Below are 15,659 nucleotides of genomic sequence, written 5' to 3'. Positions count from 1 at the left end.
GGAAAGGGGGCGGGGTCCTTAGGAGGGTCTGGCCCGCCCCTCCCCACAAAAAGACCTAGCCGGTGGCGGCGTCTCCTGGGAGTCCGCTTCCTGCCCCGCCCCTCCGCCCCCTGGATCCTTAAAGGCGCAGGCCTCCAGCCTGGCTCCCATTGCTGCCAACTCTTAGGCCGCTGTCGGAGGATCCCCTTTAACCTGCGAGAGAACTTTCACTTTGCTAAATTGAACCTGTGTCTGGGTCAGTTCCGACGAGCTCCTTTCTCTGTTTCAAATGTGCATTGACTTCACCCAGCTGGAGCAAAGCCTGGGACGTGGAGCGGGGTCCGTGGGGCCTTCCAGACTAGGTAAATGTAGTGACTGAGACTCACCCACACGGTAAACAGCGTCTCAGGACCCCTCCAGCAACCCAATAACTCGTCCTCCAATCTGTGGCCAGCTTCCCCTATCAGTCACCTCTTGGTATGAGGCGGCGGGAGAGACCGGGACTACGAGTCTTCACTTCTGGGTTCTCGTCCTAGCTTGATGACACCTCCTGCCTGGCGTTCTCACACAGGTACCTGCGCCTCTCTGACGATAACTGCGGTTGGGATGTGGAGACAAAGGCTTCCCCAGGGGGAAAGGGGAAGGGGGAGACCCTGAGATATAAACTCAGGCCCAGTTCCTGGGGGCTGTGCAACGACAGAGCAGTCCTCTAGGAGAGGCATATCTACCAACCCTGGAGGGGACAAAGGTGCCAGAGAAGTTCCTGCCCCTGGGAAGCCCCTAAGGGTTTCCGCCGCTTTTCCAGCCACGCTTCCAGGATACAGCAGGGCTGAACCAGTGCAAGGCTCCGGAGTATTTCCTCCCCAGGAACCTCACAGATGCTCTCCCCAATCTGCTGTCTTCCTCCTCTGAGGCTCCCAAGCCCCAACTCTGCCCCTTCAATCCACATGGGTGAATTTATTTTCACACCAGACCCGCTGCACCCCCTGCCCCGGGAATCCAAAGCCTTCCCTGGCTCCCATCCCCAGCTTTCCCAGAGCAGCAGAGCTGAGCACAGAGCCAGGCAGACAAGGCCTGGGGGAAAGGAAGGGTATTTGGGGCCCAGTATAAATAATGAAGTTCTGGACTTGGCGCTCTCATTTGGGGCTACAAGGGCAACAGGATCCCTGAGGACTATTAATGTGCAGGCACTAGGCACACATGGTTTTTAGGCAACATTTAACAACCATGAGAGAAGGAAGGATTATTATCTTCATTTTATTGAGGAGGTATGGTTTAGAGCAGTCAAGCAACTGCTTCACTTTCACATAGTAGCAGAGCTGGGTTTCAAACCCATGTCTCATTTCTCTAATCTGAAGGAATCCAAAAACTATGGAATCTGCCCTCTACCACCCACAAACTCACAACCAAAATAATTCATCAGACACGGATGTGTTGGTCTGTTTTTTAGAACTGGCTGTCAGAGAAACCACAGGCCCCACCATGGAGCAGGAACTAGATGACAGAGGGATGGGTAATGGATGGAGACATGCTTATGGCTTCCTCATTTGTGGGAGCTGAGCTGAGCCCAGCCTGGTCATCAAACCTGAGGACTGTCTGGGGATGGCTGGACTCATTCATGGAGCCAGAGTGGCAAAATCAGGGCCAGGCAGAGCAGGAGAGGTCTAATCCCCTGGGGCATGGCCCCAGCACTCATGGCCAAGGCATAGAACCTCGCCACCTCCTCGTTGGGGTTGCCCTGGGCGGGGTCGAACCACATCTGGATGCAGCGGCCACTGCCCCGGCTGTAGTTGCTGAGCTTGTAGGAGTTACTCCAGAGGCCTTCACACAGGGCTGCTGGCGTGGGGAAGTAGGACTCAAATGTGCCACAGGTGGTCCCAGTTGGGCACTTGTTAGATCCTGCAGGGGGAGAGAGGGTAGGCACGGACATTCAGCCCCTGGGCCCAAAACTCATTTCTGGCCCCCCTTAGAAATACTTGCCCAACCCCAAATCCTCAAACCCCCTTTCTCCATTCTCCACCTCCATCTCCCCACCCTCAGGCCCTCACCTGAGGTCCAGTTCCAGCCTTTGTGCCAGTCGGCCTTGCAGGTGTAGGAGGTGCGGCAGTCTTCCCACCAGCTCTGACAGTCCTCTTTGCACAGGGGCACGTTCAGGAACCGTTCTTTGCGCCAGCTCTGGTTCACCTGGGGGGAGCCGGGTGAGGGAGGGCTCCAGTCAGCCTGAGATGTTGGTAGGAACAGCCTTGACTGAGTTGGGCGACAGCCTGCTGGGGTGGGGTGAGGGAGACACCAATACCTCCTGGATCCAGGGCCCCAGGTTAGGTGAGCACTCGTAGAGGCAGTTGTCCTGAATGAAGTGGCGCTTGCAGGCGGGCTTCATCTTGCCACAGTGCTCCCAGTTAAAGTTATACAGGGAGGAGGTGTCCCTGTGCAGCTCCTGGCTGACTTTGGCAGAGCAGCAGGCATTCTTCTTCCAGGGGATGCACTGCGGGGGGGCGGGGGGGCGGAGACATGAGACTAACTGCCTCCCCGACCACAAGCTCTGCCACCTCCAGCCTCTTCCCATTTGGCTCTTGCCCTCCTGCCCCAGGTAGGTTGTCCTAGGAACGCTCGCTGTTAGGACCTCTCTGTCCTTGGCCTCCAGAAACTCTGGTCTTGGGAGAGACTCAATTACAACAGTGTGATGGGGAGGCAGGGGTGGTGAGAGCCTGGGAGAGACCCTGCCTTGGGGAGATAATAGTTTTCATTTATACAGCGCTTGATACTTTATACAAAGTATTTTATTTTTTCACTAAAAAATAATTACTGAGTACTTGTTTTATACCAGTTGCTGTTCTAGATGCTGGGAATATAGAAGAGAACAAAACAGAAATATGTGTTCTGGTGAGGGGAGACAGTAAGAACTAAAAGAGAAAAAATATATATCAAGATCTGATCAGTTATATGGAGGAAATTACAGCAGGGAATGGAAATATGGAGTATGGGATGACTGTTGAAATTTTCTGGCTGGTTGTGAACAGCCTCACTGGAAGGTGGCATTCTGAGCAAAGGAGGAAAGGGGATACGCTATGCAGTAATATACGCTGAAGTCTCTCACCCTTTAAACCCCTGGAGTTGCCCACCTCAGTCCTACCCCTACCCCACCACAAGGGCAAGTCCTGTCCCATTCCTTTGTGTGTCTGTGTGCTTCTCTGGGCCTCAGTTTCCTAATTTGTGTCATGTGGAGGAGAACATCATCTACCCACATCACAGGACTCCTGGGAATATGAAATCACACACGGAAAACACATGACACCTGGTAGGTGCTCAGTAAACGATCATTCCGCCTTATTGCCGACACGGTATCCTATCCTGAGCAGGCCACTCCTAGAATCACGCCAGCCACTCCCCCGCATCCTACCTTCACCTTCTCCCACAGTGATAATTCAGGATGTGTGTGTGTGGTGAAGGGGCTGACCCCGCGACCCCTCCCTCGCCACCCTGACTTCCTCTTCCTTGTCTGAACAAGCCCCCTCCCTGCCCAGAGCCACAGTCCATCCTCACCTGGTCATGTAGCTTGTCCTCAGGGCCTGGCTTTACCTTGTGGTGCTTGGCATCCATGCAGACGTTGAGCAGGTCTGTCCTGGGCTGGGCACTGCACTGGTAGGCCATCCAGGCCAGAAACAGCAGAAGGGGTGTTAATTTCCAGGGCATGCCTTTCTTTTCCTGCAGAGGCAGCTGTGGTTAGGGAGACCAAAGCCTGAGGGGAGAGAGTCCCATGCAGAGTGCCCCCTTCACCTCTTGCCTCAGTCTCCCCAGCTCCACACTGAAGGATGGGGTCAGACCCTGTTCCTTCAGTGTTGGGGTCCTGAGGCTCCTTGAGACTGAAGTAGAGAAGATCGGCAAAAGGGGTGGCTCCCTCACCTCAGGCTCGAAGGGCTCAGAAGGGGATCTGGGATTAGAGGGTGAGCCCTGGGGGAATCTTCCCAAGGTGGAGGAGATGCCTTGTGCTCTCACCTTCTCTCTGGACTTGATCTAAGAAAAGTAACTAAATAATTCAGGTCCATGCTCTGCTCCCCTGAAAGGGGCCAGGGACACACAGTGCCCTCATCCTGTGTCCAGCAAGTGCCCTGCCTTTACACCCTGGATCACCTGGGTTCCCATGCCAGGTTAGAAACCCTGTTACCCCTGGGGTGGCAGCGACCCAGCTCTGCTGAGTTCTCCGGATCAGCACAAGGATCAAGTGAGGTAACACGCAGGATGGTGTTTGGTTAAATGATACAGAAATGACAAGCGTGGTTTTTGTTTGTTTGTTTTTTTAAAGATTCCACATATAAGCAGTATCATATGATACTTGTCTTTCTCTGTCTGGTTCATTTCACTTAGTATGATAATCTCTAGGTCCATCCATGTTGTTGCAAATGGCATCATTTCATTGTTTTTTATGGCTGAGTAATATTCCATTGTATATATGTACCACATCTTCTTTATCCACTCAGTCTGTTGATGGACATTTAGGTTGCTACTGGGACTCTACTTTTTTTTTTTTAATTTATTTTTGGCTGCATTAGGTCTTTGTTGCTGCACGAGGGCTTTCTTTAGTTGTGTCTAGTGGGGGCTACTCTGCGTTGCAGTGTGCAGGCTTCTCATTGCAGTGGCTTCTCTTGTTGCGGAGCACGGGCTCTAGGCACGCGGGCTTCAGTAGTTGTGGCACGCGGGCTCGGTAGTTGTGGCACGTGGGCTCTAGAGCGCAGGCTCCGTAGTCGTAGCACACGGGCTTAGTTGCTCCGCAGCATGTGGGATCTTCCTGGACCAGCTCGAACCCGTGTCCCCTGCCTTGGCAGGCAGATTCTTAACCACTGCACCACAAGGGAAGCCCCTGGGGTGGTTGTTTTTAAACAGCTTTGCTTTCTCAGACTTTTTCCTTCCCTATTCTCTGAAAGCCATTTCCTCCTGTCCACCCCCCACATTGTGACTCTGGCCTCCTCAGCTCTTTCTGGACAGATGCACCAGATCCCTACCTTATCCCTCAAAACACAAATGCAGGACCCTAGGACCTGAGGACCTCACATTGGAGCTGCTAACCAGACAAGCACTTAGAGTCGTGGGAGACCCCCAGCAAAAGTGACGGCCCACTACTCTGTCCATGACTGCCTCCACCTTTCACCCCGCCCATGACAGATCTTTTCCTTTAGGCTCTGTCACCGAGGGACCTAAGAGTTGATAATAGAGACTTTCCTCTCCCTCCCCATCCTCCATGCAGTTGATCACCAAGCCCTGGCAAGGTCTCTCCGAAAACGTTTCTGGAATTCACTTCCCTTGGCTCTGTGTTTGGGGTAAGGTCTTTCCTCCTCCAGTTTCTTCCCCTTCAAGTCACCTTCCCCGCAGGAGCCAGAGTGATCTTTCTAAAGAGAGGTATGCCCCGCCCCTGTGCGCCAACCTGCCAAGTCTCCCCAGTGTCCTGTCACCATCCCCTCCTTAGGGCAACTTGCCTGAGCCTCCTTTGCTGCTGGGCGCACACACAACTCTGGATTGGCCTGTCTTCAGGTTGGCAGCAGCTCCAAGCCGCAGCACTGCCCTCTGTGTTCTCTGTCCTCAGCGCCGGATAGACTGACTAGGAGCTCTGGGAAGCATAGATACAATTTCCTCTTTCAGCTTTCCTCCTGCTCTTCCTTCTCTTCCGATCCCACCCTCTTCAGGATTGCTTTAGTCTGTCAAATGATCCATTCCTGTTTTCATTCATCTCTTTATTTGTTAATTTCTTCATTCCAGGGTCTACACATTCAACATGCATCAAAATCTAGATGATTGCTCATCTCCAAGGGGGATCTGAATTTTTGACCCCAAGCGGTTGTTAGGATAAGGCTAACTTGAGGGGAATGGGACCTAGTGAGAAAGAACAGGCTTTGGGGCCAGGTCATGGGACCCAGTGATAGCTCCATCCCTCCCACAACTGTGGGAAATATCACTGAATCTTTCTCAGCTTCAGTTTGCTCACAAGAAGATTGTTGAGAATTATATGTAGAAAAGCCTGACATATACTGAGTAGGCTTAAAAAAAATTTTTAATTAACTATATTTGATTTATAATATTGTGTTAGCGTCAGGTGTACAGCTTCAGATTCTTTTCCATTATAGGTTATTACAAGATATTGAATATAGTTCCCTATGCTATACAGTAAATCCCTGTTGTTCATCTATTTTATATATAGTGGTGTGTATCTGTTAATTCCATACTCCTAATTTATCCTTCTCCCTCCCCTTTCCTGTTAGGTAACCATAAGTTTGTTTTCTATGTCTGTGACTCTGTTTCTATTTTGTAAATAAGTTGATTTGTATTATTATTATTTTGGCCACACCACATGGCAATGTATTATTTTTTTAGATTCCACATATAAGTGATATCATGTAATATTTGTCTTTTTCTGCCTGACATTTCACTTAGTATCATAATCTGTACATCCATTCATATGCTGCAAATGGCAATATTTCATTTGTTTTTATGGCTGAGTAATATTCCATTGTGTGTATATACCACATTTTATCCATTCATCCATCCATGGACATTTGAGCTGCTTCCACCTTTTTTTTTTTTGCTGTACGTGGGCCTCTCACTGTTGTGGCCTCTCCCGTTTTGGAGCACGGGCTCTGGACGCGCAGGCTCAGCGGCCATGGCTCACGGGCCCAGCCACTCCACGGCATGTGGGATCTTCCTGGACCAGGGCACGAACCCGCGTCTCCTGCATCGGCAGGCGGACTCTCAACAACTGCGCCACCAGGGAAGCCCTGCTTCCACCTTTTGACCACTGTAAAGAATACTACTATGAACACATCTTCTTTTTCCATTCATCTATTGATGGACATTTAGGTTGCTTGAGTAGGCTTAAATGGCAGCTATCAGATTAATTTATGAGCAGCCATATGGACACAGGTAGAAGATGAGGTACAGAAGTCCAGGGTCACAGAGAAAAATTGTCTCAAATCTGATAAATGAGAATACCTCAATTAAACAATATTTTAGCCTTTTAAAAAATTGTGGTAAAATACAGACTATATAAAATTTACTGCCTTAACCATTTTAAGTATACAATTCAGTAGTGTTAAGTATATTCATATTGTTGTGCAACAAATCTCTAGGACATTTTCATCCTGTAAAACTGAAACTCTATTTCCATTAGTCAGCAGCTCCCCATTTCCTTCTCTCCCCAGTCCTCAGTAACCACCATTCAACCTTCTGTCTCTAAGAATTTGACTGCTCTAGATATCTCATATAATTGGGGTCATACATTATTTGTCCTTTTGTGACTGGCTTATTACACTTAGCATAATGTCCTCAAGGTTCATCCATGTGTCAGAATTTCATTCCTTTTTATAGTTGAATAATATTCCATTGTGTGTATATACCACATTTTATCCATTCATCCATCCATGGACACTTGAGCTGCTTCCACCTTCTGACTATTGTGAAGAATGCTACTATGAACACAGGTATACAACTATCTCTTTGGGACCCTGCTTTCAATTCTTTTGGATATATAACCAGAAGTGGAATAGCTGGATCATATGGTAATTCTATTTTTAATTTTTGAGGAACTGTCGTACTGTTTTCCAAAATGGTTGCACAATTTTACATTTCCACCAGCAGTGTACAAGGATTTCAATTTCTCCACATCCTGGCTACACTTGTTATTTTCTGTTGGTTTGTTTGTTTCTTTAATTGTAGCCATCCTAGTGGATATGAGGTGGTATGTCACTGTGGTTTTGATTTGCATTTCTCTAATGATTAGTAATGTTGAGCCTATTTTTGTATGCTTGTTGGTAATTTGTATATCTTCTTTGGAGAAATGTTTATTCATGTTATTTGCCCATTTTTTAATCAGGTTATTTTGTTTTTGTTAAATTATAGGAGTTCTTTATATATTCTGGATTAATCCCTTATCAGATACATGATTTGCAAATATTTTCTCCCATTCTGTATGTTGCCTTTCATTCTATTAATTGTCTTTTGCTGGACAGAAGTTTTAAATTTTGATGTAGTCCAATTTGTCTTTTTTTTCTTTTGTTACCTGTGCTTTTGCTATCATATCCAAGAAATCACTGCCTAATGTAATATTATGAAGCTCTTCCCCTACGTTTTCTTACAGTTTTATAGTTTTAGCTCTTATGGTTAGGCCTTTGATCCATTTTGAGTTAGTTTTTGTGTGTGGTGTAAAATAGAGTCCAGCTTAATTTTTTTGCATGTGAATATTCAGTTGTGAATGTGCACCATATTTTGAAAAGATTATGCTTTCCCCTCTTGCATTGTCTTAGCACTGTTGTCAAAAATCTGGACTCTCAGCTCCATCCTGCTACTGTACTGTCTTACAGTTTTGTAGTAAGTTTCAAAATCAGGAAGTGTGAGTCCTCTAATTTTGTTCTTTTTCAAGATTGTTTTGGCTATTGTAGGTCTCTTTCATGTCCATGTGGATTTTAGGATCAGGTTGTCAGTTACTCCAAAATAGCCAGCTGAGATTTTGATAAGAATTGAGTTCAATCTGTAGATCAATTTGGGAAGTATTGTCCTCATAACACTATCAAGTCTTCTCATTGATGAACATGGAATTTCTTTCCATTTATTTAGGTTTTGCATTTCTTTCAACAATGTTTTGTAATTTTCAGTGTACAAGTTTTTTTGTTGTTGTTTTTTAATTTGGCCTCGCCATGTGGCATGTGGGATCTTATTTCCCTGTCTAGGGATTGAACCCACGCCCCTTGCAGTGGAAGCACAGAGTCTTTTTTTTTTTTTTTAATTCTTTATTGGAGTATAATTGCTTTACAATGGTGTGTTAGTTTCTGCTTTATAACAAAGTGAATCAGTTATACATATATCCCCATATCTCTTCCCTCTTTCGTCTCCCTCCCTCCCACCCTCCCTATCCCACCCCTCTAGGTGGTCACAAAGCACCGAGCTGATCTCCCTGTGCTATGCGGCTGGGAAGCACGGAGTCTTAACCACTGGACTGCCAGGGAAGTCCCCTGTGCAAGTCTTTTACTTCGTTTGTTAAATTTTTTCCTGTGTATTTGATTCTTTTTTAAGCTATTGTGAATGGAACTGTATTTTTCTTTTTTTTTTTTATCCTGGGCCACACATTTTATTTTATTTTTTTTAAATAAATTTATTTATTTATTTAATTTATTTTTGGCTGCGTTGGGTCTTCGTTGCTGTGCACGGGCTTTCTCTAGCTGCGGCAAGCGGGGGCTACTCTTTATTGTGGTGCGCAGGCTTCTCATTGCGGTGACTTCTCTTGTTGCGGAGCACGGGCTCTAGGCACAAGGGCTTCAGTAGTTGTGGCACGCGGGCTCAGTAGTTGTGGCTTGTGGGCTCTAGGACGCAGGCTCAGTAGTTGTGGCGCACGGGCTTAGTTGCTCCGCGGCATGTGGGATTTTCCCGGACCAGGGCTTGAACCCGTGTACCCTGCATTGGCAGACAGATTCTCAACCACTGCGCCACCAGGGAAGCCTGGAACTGTATTCTTAAATTTATTTTTGTATTGTTCATTGCTAGTGTATAGAAATACAAATGATTTTTGCATATTGATCTGGTATCCTACAAAGTTGCTGAACTCATTTGTTAGTAATCATGTGTTTGAGGATTCCTTAGGATTTTCTATATAGAATATCACATCATTTGTGAATAGAAATTGTTTTACTTCTAACATTCCAATTTGTATGGATCTTATTTCTTTTTCTTCACTAATAGCCCTAGCTACAACTTTTATACAGTGTTGAGTAGACATGATGAGAGTGGATATACCTGTCTTATTGCTGATCTTAGGGGTAAAGCCTTTTGGCATAGAACAGGATGTTAGCTGTGGGTTTTTCATAGATGTCCTTTATCACATTGGGGAAAATCCCTTCTATTCCTTGTTTGTTCAGTGCTTTATTTTTTTTATTTTTATTTTTTTTGCGGTACGCGGGCCTCTCACTGTTGTGGTCTCTCCCGTTGCGGAGCACAGGCTCCAGACGCGCAGGCTCAGCGGCCATGGCTCACGGGCCCAGCCGCTCCGCGGCATGTGGGATCTTCCCGGACCGGGGCACGAACCCGTGTCCCCTGCATCGGCAGGCGGACTCTCAACAACTGCGCCACCAGGGAAGCCCAGGATAATGATTTTTTTATCTGCTAATCTCTGCACTTTTATTGGGAGTATTTAATCCATTTATATAAAATGTAATTACTAATGATATGTTTTACATCTTTAATTTTATTTGCTTTATATATGTTGTTTGTCTTTTTTGTCCCTCCGTTTCTCTATTACTGCCGTCTTTGTGTTTAATTCATATTTTGTAGTGTACCATTTTAATGCCTTTGTTGTTTCTTTTACTATAATTTTTGAGTTTTTTCTTACTAGTTGCTCCGAGATTACAACTAACATCATAATTTATAACAATCTAGTTGATGTTAATACAGAGTTTCAATAGTATTCAAAACTTTGCTCCAATATAGCTTCATTCCCTCCCCCACTCCTTTGTACTATTATTGTCATACAAAGTATAATTTTACACATTATGAACATATCAACAGACTTTTAATAAGTATTATTTTACACAGCTGTCTTTTTCCATTAGATAGGATAAGTGTTACAACATAAATACATTTATACCATATTTTATATTTCTTTGTATATTAACTTTTACTTATGCTCTTGATTTCTTCATGGGGATTCACATACTGTCTGGTGGCCTTTCATTTCAGCTTGAAGAACAACCTTTAGTATTTCTTGTAAAGAAAGTCTGCTAGCAACAAATTCTCTCACTTTTGGTTTATTTGGGTATGTCTTAATTTTGCCTTCCTTTTTTTTTTAAATATTCATTTATTTGGTTGCACTGGGTCTTAGTTGCAGCATGTGGGCTCCTTAATTGCAGCACACGGGCTCCTTAGTTGTGGCATGTGAACTCTTAGTCGTGGCACGCATGTGGGATCTAGTTCCCTGACCAGGGATTGAACCCAGGCCCCCTGCATTGGGAGCGCAGAGTCTTAACCACTGTGCCACCAGGGAAAGTCCCTCTCCTTCATTTTTGAAGGATAGTTTTTCTGGTTATAGAATTCTTTTTTTTTTTCTTTTTCTTTTTTTTTTTTTTGGATGAACTGTGCAGCTTGCGGGGTTTTAGTTCCCTGACCAGGGATTAAACCCATACCCTTGGCAGTGAAAGCAGGGAGTCCTAACCACTGGACCGCCAGGGAATTCCCCTTGGTTATAGAATTCTTGATTGAGCTTTTTCACTTCAGCACTTTGAATATATTATCCCACTGCCTCCTGGCCTTCATCGTTGCTGATGAAACATTAGCAGTTACTCTTATTGAGGGTACTTTGTACATGATAAGTTGTTTTTCTATTGCTGCTTGTAGGATTCTCTCTTTGTCTTCCAGTAGTTTGACTCTGATGTGTTTAAGTGTGTATTTCTTTGAGTTTATATTATCTTGACGTCATTGAGCTTCTCAGATGTGTAGATTAATTTTTTTTATAAAATCTGAGATTAGGCCATGATTCCTCCAATACTATAATATTTATATCTTCCCCCCCCTTATAGAACTCCCATTGTGCATATTTTGGTATGCATGATGGTTACCACAAGTCCCTGAGGCTGTGTTCATTTTTCCCTTTTTTTTTTTTTGTTCTTAAGAATGGACAATTTCTGTTTTCCATCTTCACATTTATAGATTCTTCAAACCTGAAGCCACTTCAAACCTGCTTTTGAGCACCTCTAATAAAAAAAACTTTTATTCAGGCTTTCGTTTTTTAGAGCAGCTTAAGGTTCACAATGAAATTGAGGGGAAGGTACAGAAATTTCCGATATATCCCCTGCCCCCACACGTACATAGCTTCCTCCATTATAACATCCTCAACCAGAGTGGTAACATTGTTACATTGATGAACCTACATTGACACATCTTAATCAGCCAAAGTCCATAATTTACGTTAGGGTTCACTCTTGGTGTTGTACATGCAATGAATTTGGACAAATGCATAATGGTATCCATCATTATAACATACAGAGTATTTTCACTGCACTAAAAATCCTCTGTGCTCTGCCTACAACCCCCTCCCCACAATCCCAGCAACCACTGATCCTTTTGCTATCTCTATACTTTTGCCTTTTCCAGATGTCATATAGTTAGAAACATACAGTATGTAGCTTTTTCATATTGGCTTCTTCCACTTAGTAATATATATTTACGGTTCCTCCATGTCTTTTTTATAAAATATTTATTTATTTAATTTATTTATTTTCTTTATTTTTTTTGGCTGCGTCTGGTCTTAGTTGCGGCATGCGGGCTCTTCGTCATAGCGCACGGGCTTCTTTCTAGTTGTGGCATGCAGGTTGTTTTTCTCTAGTTGTGGTGCACAGGCTCCAGGACACGTGCGCTCTGTAGTTTGCGGCACATGGACTCTCTTGTCAAGGCACTCGAGCTCAGTAGTTGTCGTGTGCCAGCTGAGTTGCCCCGCAGCATGTGGGATCTTAGTTCCCCGACCAGGGATTGAACCCGCATCCCCTGCATTGGAAGGTGGATCCTTAACCACTGGACCACCAGGGAAGTCCCCAGTTCCCCCATGTGTTTTCATGGCTTGATAGTTCATTTCTTTTTAGTGTTGAATAATATTCCATTATCTGGGTGTACCACAGTTTATTTACTCACTCACCTGCTGAAGGACCTCTTGGTTGCTTCCAAGGTTTAGCAGTTATGAATAAAGCTGCTCTAGACCTTAATGTGCAGGTCTTAGTGTAGAAATAACTTTTCAACTCCTTTGGGTAAATACTAAGGAGCATGAGTGCTGGATCATGTGGTAAGAGTATGTTTAGTTTTTTAAGAAACCATCAAACTATCTTCCAAAGTGGCTGTATTACTGTGCATTCCCACCAGCAATGAGTGAAGGTTCCTTTTGCTCCACATCCTCGCCAGTATTTGGTGTTGTCAGTGTTCCAGATTCTGGACATTCTAATAGGTGTGTAATGGTATCATGTTGTTGTGTGTGTGTTTTTTTTTTTTTTTTGGCTGTACGCGGGCCTCTCACTGTTGTGGCCTCTCCCATTGCGGAGCACAGGTTCCGGACGCGCAGGCTCAGCGACCATGGCTCACGGGCCCAGCTGCTCCGCGGCATGTGGAATCCTCCCGGACTGGGGCACGAACCCGCGTCCCCTGCATCGGCAGGCGGACTCTCAACCACTGCGCCACCAGGGAAGCCCTTGTTGTTTTTTTAAAATAAATTTATTTATTTATTTATTTATGGCTGCGTTGGGTCTTCGTTGCTGTGTGCGGGCTTCTCATTGCAGTGGCTTCTCTTGTTGTGGAGCACAGGCTCTAGGGTGCAGCCTCAGTGGTTTTGGCGCATGGGCTTAGCTGCTCCGCGGCATGTGGGATCTTCCCGGACCAGGGCTCAAACCCGTGTCCCCTGTATTGGCAGGCGGATTCTTAACCACTGTGCCACCAGGGAAGCCCCATGTTGTTGTTTTAATTTGCACTTCCTAATGACATATAATGTGCAGCATGTTTTCATATGCTTATTTGCCATCTGTATATCTTCTTTGATGAAGTATTCGTTAATATCTTTTGTACATTTTTTTAAAATCAGGTTGTTTTCTTATTGTTTAGTTTTAAAAGTTCTTTGTATATTTTGGATAACAGGCATTTATCAGATATATCTTTTGCAGATATGTTCTCTCAGTCTGTGGCTTGTCCTTTCACCTTTCACTCTCTTGATAATGTCTTTTTTTTTTTTTTTTTTGACATGCTGCACGGCTTGCAGTATCTTAGTTCCTCAACTAGGGATCGAACTCAGGCCCCGGCAGTGAAAGCACTGAGTCCTAACCACTGGACCTCCAGGGAATTTCCAACAATGTCTTTAATCACGCAAAAAATTTTAATTTTGACTAAATCTAGCTTATCAGTTCTTTCTTTCATGGATCTTGCCTTTGGATCATCACCTAACCCAGAGCTGAGGGATTGGAGCCTTCTCAGGCATTTCCTGGACATATTCACAGTTCTGCAAATGCACATGAATTCAAGATCCCCAGGTAGAGATGTCAGAGCTTTTCAAAGCTCCCTTTTGGCATCTCATTCCCTGATGTTCCTTTTAAGTTTTTTGTCCTGCCTCTTGTTTGCCACAACTGATAGGAAGCTGGGATGTCAAATAATTTGCTGCTGATTATTTAGACAAACACCTAGGCGTTGGGTTTCTCACTGGGTGGGCTCTGAGTCAGACAAGCCTTGTGAATAGGGCTCTTAACAGAGCTTCCAGATAGATCAAGTAGTGACAGTTCTCTAGGGATAGGGCTTTTTGGGGAGATACACACCCACTCTGCCCCCTCTAGTGGCTGCTAGGCCACTGGTTTTCATAGCTACTGTAGTTGTGAGGCTGCTGATTTTGGAGACTACTGTGGAGTTGGGGAGAGGAGGATGGGAAAAAGCAAATAAAAGTACCACAAAGCTCACTGTTCCTACTGATATTCAGCCATTTTTCTTGAATAAATTCTCCGTTGGTTTTTGAAAGCTTTGATTAATTTCCAGAGTTCTGGAAAAGTTGATTTTGACAAGTTTTGCCAGTGTTATTGCTTTTATGGGGGAGTGGATTTTCAGATGTCCTTACTCTGTCATTCCAGAAGTGCTTCTTCAGATTACTTCTATTTTAAGAAGCATAAAGCTTTAAATAAAATTGGTCACTTGTAAGTAAAATGGTTTTCGAGTATACAGTCTATTGTTAACATGAATAAATAAAAGTTATTTTTTGTTTCCTGTGTGTTTTGCCCTCATAGCAAAGTTTAGGTCGTTATCAACCTGAATTTGAACTTTCACTTCTCAAAAAAGCATGTTAATTTTTTGGGCTTTGTGCTGACTTGCATCATGCTCTTGGGTCATGATATAACATGAAACAATAGGATCCCTCATTTCTAGAGAAGTTAAAATTCTTGGTGACAAGGTTATTATAAAATATAGTTTTCGTATTAATAACACAGCCAAGACTGAGGTTATTTCCTGACAACACTTTTTTTTTTTTTCTGTTTCCCTTCTCCAAGATCAGGTCCTAAATTCAGAATAATAAAACTATCAAGGCATATTTTATACCAAAATCATCTTGGCACTTCCCAGACAGCTGCTAGAATATATAAAAAATTTGTTCCCTCACAGCATGGTACTCATAAGTAAAGAAGGAGGCAAGGAGGGATGCTAAAAATAGTTAGGTATAATTGGTATGCTCCATGTTTTAAAATTCAGCTTATCAGTATCATAAGAGCTGCCCTGTACATCATGTTCACATTGTGGAGAAAGATGTTAGAGCAAAGAGAAGAATTCGTCCTTTCTAGAGGATTTTTATACAAGGTAAAGGATTGTGTCTGTGAATGTTTAGTGATTGCAGACTTTCCCCCATGAGTAAAAGCACACGCATTTTAATAAGCAAGGGTCTGCATGACGACTGTCAACAAGTCTATTTCCAAGATGATTTTATCCTTTATTTTAAAATAACCTTTTATTATTGATAGTAATTTTCATGCACATCTTACAAAACAGACTGTGAGGCCCTCAAGATTTCTAAATACATCCACTGTCCATATCTCCCTTGGAGCTGAGGCAATAGAGAGGACAAATGGAATTATAAAAAATAAGTTTGTTAAATTGATTGAGAAGACAAACTCTCCTTGTCCACCTCTCCCTCTCCAGGTTCTAAT

At 44.3% G+C, this 15,659-nt stretch overlaps 1 protein-coding gene and 1 long non-coding RNA gene across 2 annotated transcripts in view; one reads left to right on the top strand and one right to left on the bottom strand.

Annotated features, from left to right (window-relative positions):
- The first annotated feature begins 87 nt into the window (after positions 1-87).
- Positions 88-15,659, top strand: part of LOC307191118 — a 63,467-nt gene continuing 47,895 nt past the window's right edge. Inside the window, exon 1 of the long non-coding RNA XR_013829603.1 lies at positions 88-550. This is a non-coding gene — a long non-coding RNA (uncharacterized lncRNA). The remainder of the gene's footprint in view (positions 551-15,659) is intronic.
- LOC307191116 (folate receptor beta-like) lies at positions 1,254-5,740 on the bottom strand. The gene is made up of 5 exons (XM_079930841.1): positions 5,451-5,740; positions 3,523-3,684; positions 2,276-2,464; positions 2,028-2,163; positions 1,254-1,878 (listed from the first exon to the last, which is right to left on the bottom strand). Exons 2-5 carry the CDS (start codon positions 3,670-3,672, stop codon positions 1,592-1,594), a joined length of 762 nt encoding a protein of 253 aa, XP_079786967.1. The 5' UTR covers positions 3,673-3,684; positions 5,451-5,740; the 3' UTR covers positions 1,254-1,591.

This window comes from Stenella coeruleoalba (assembly GCF_951394435.1).
Source record: "Stenella coeruleoalba genome assembly, chromosome: 8".
NCBI lineage: Eukaryota > Metazoa > Chordata > Mammalia > Artiodactyla > Delphinidae > Stenella > Stenella coeruleoalba.
Note: the sequence above shows the minus strand (reverse complement) of the source record. Positions and strands in the feature narration are given on the sequence as shown.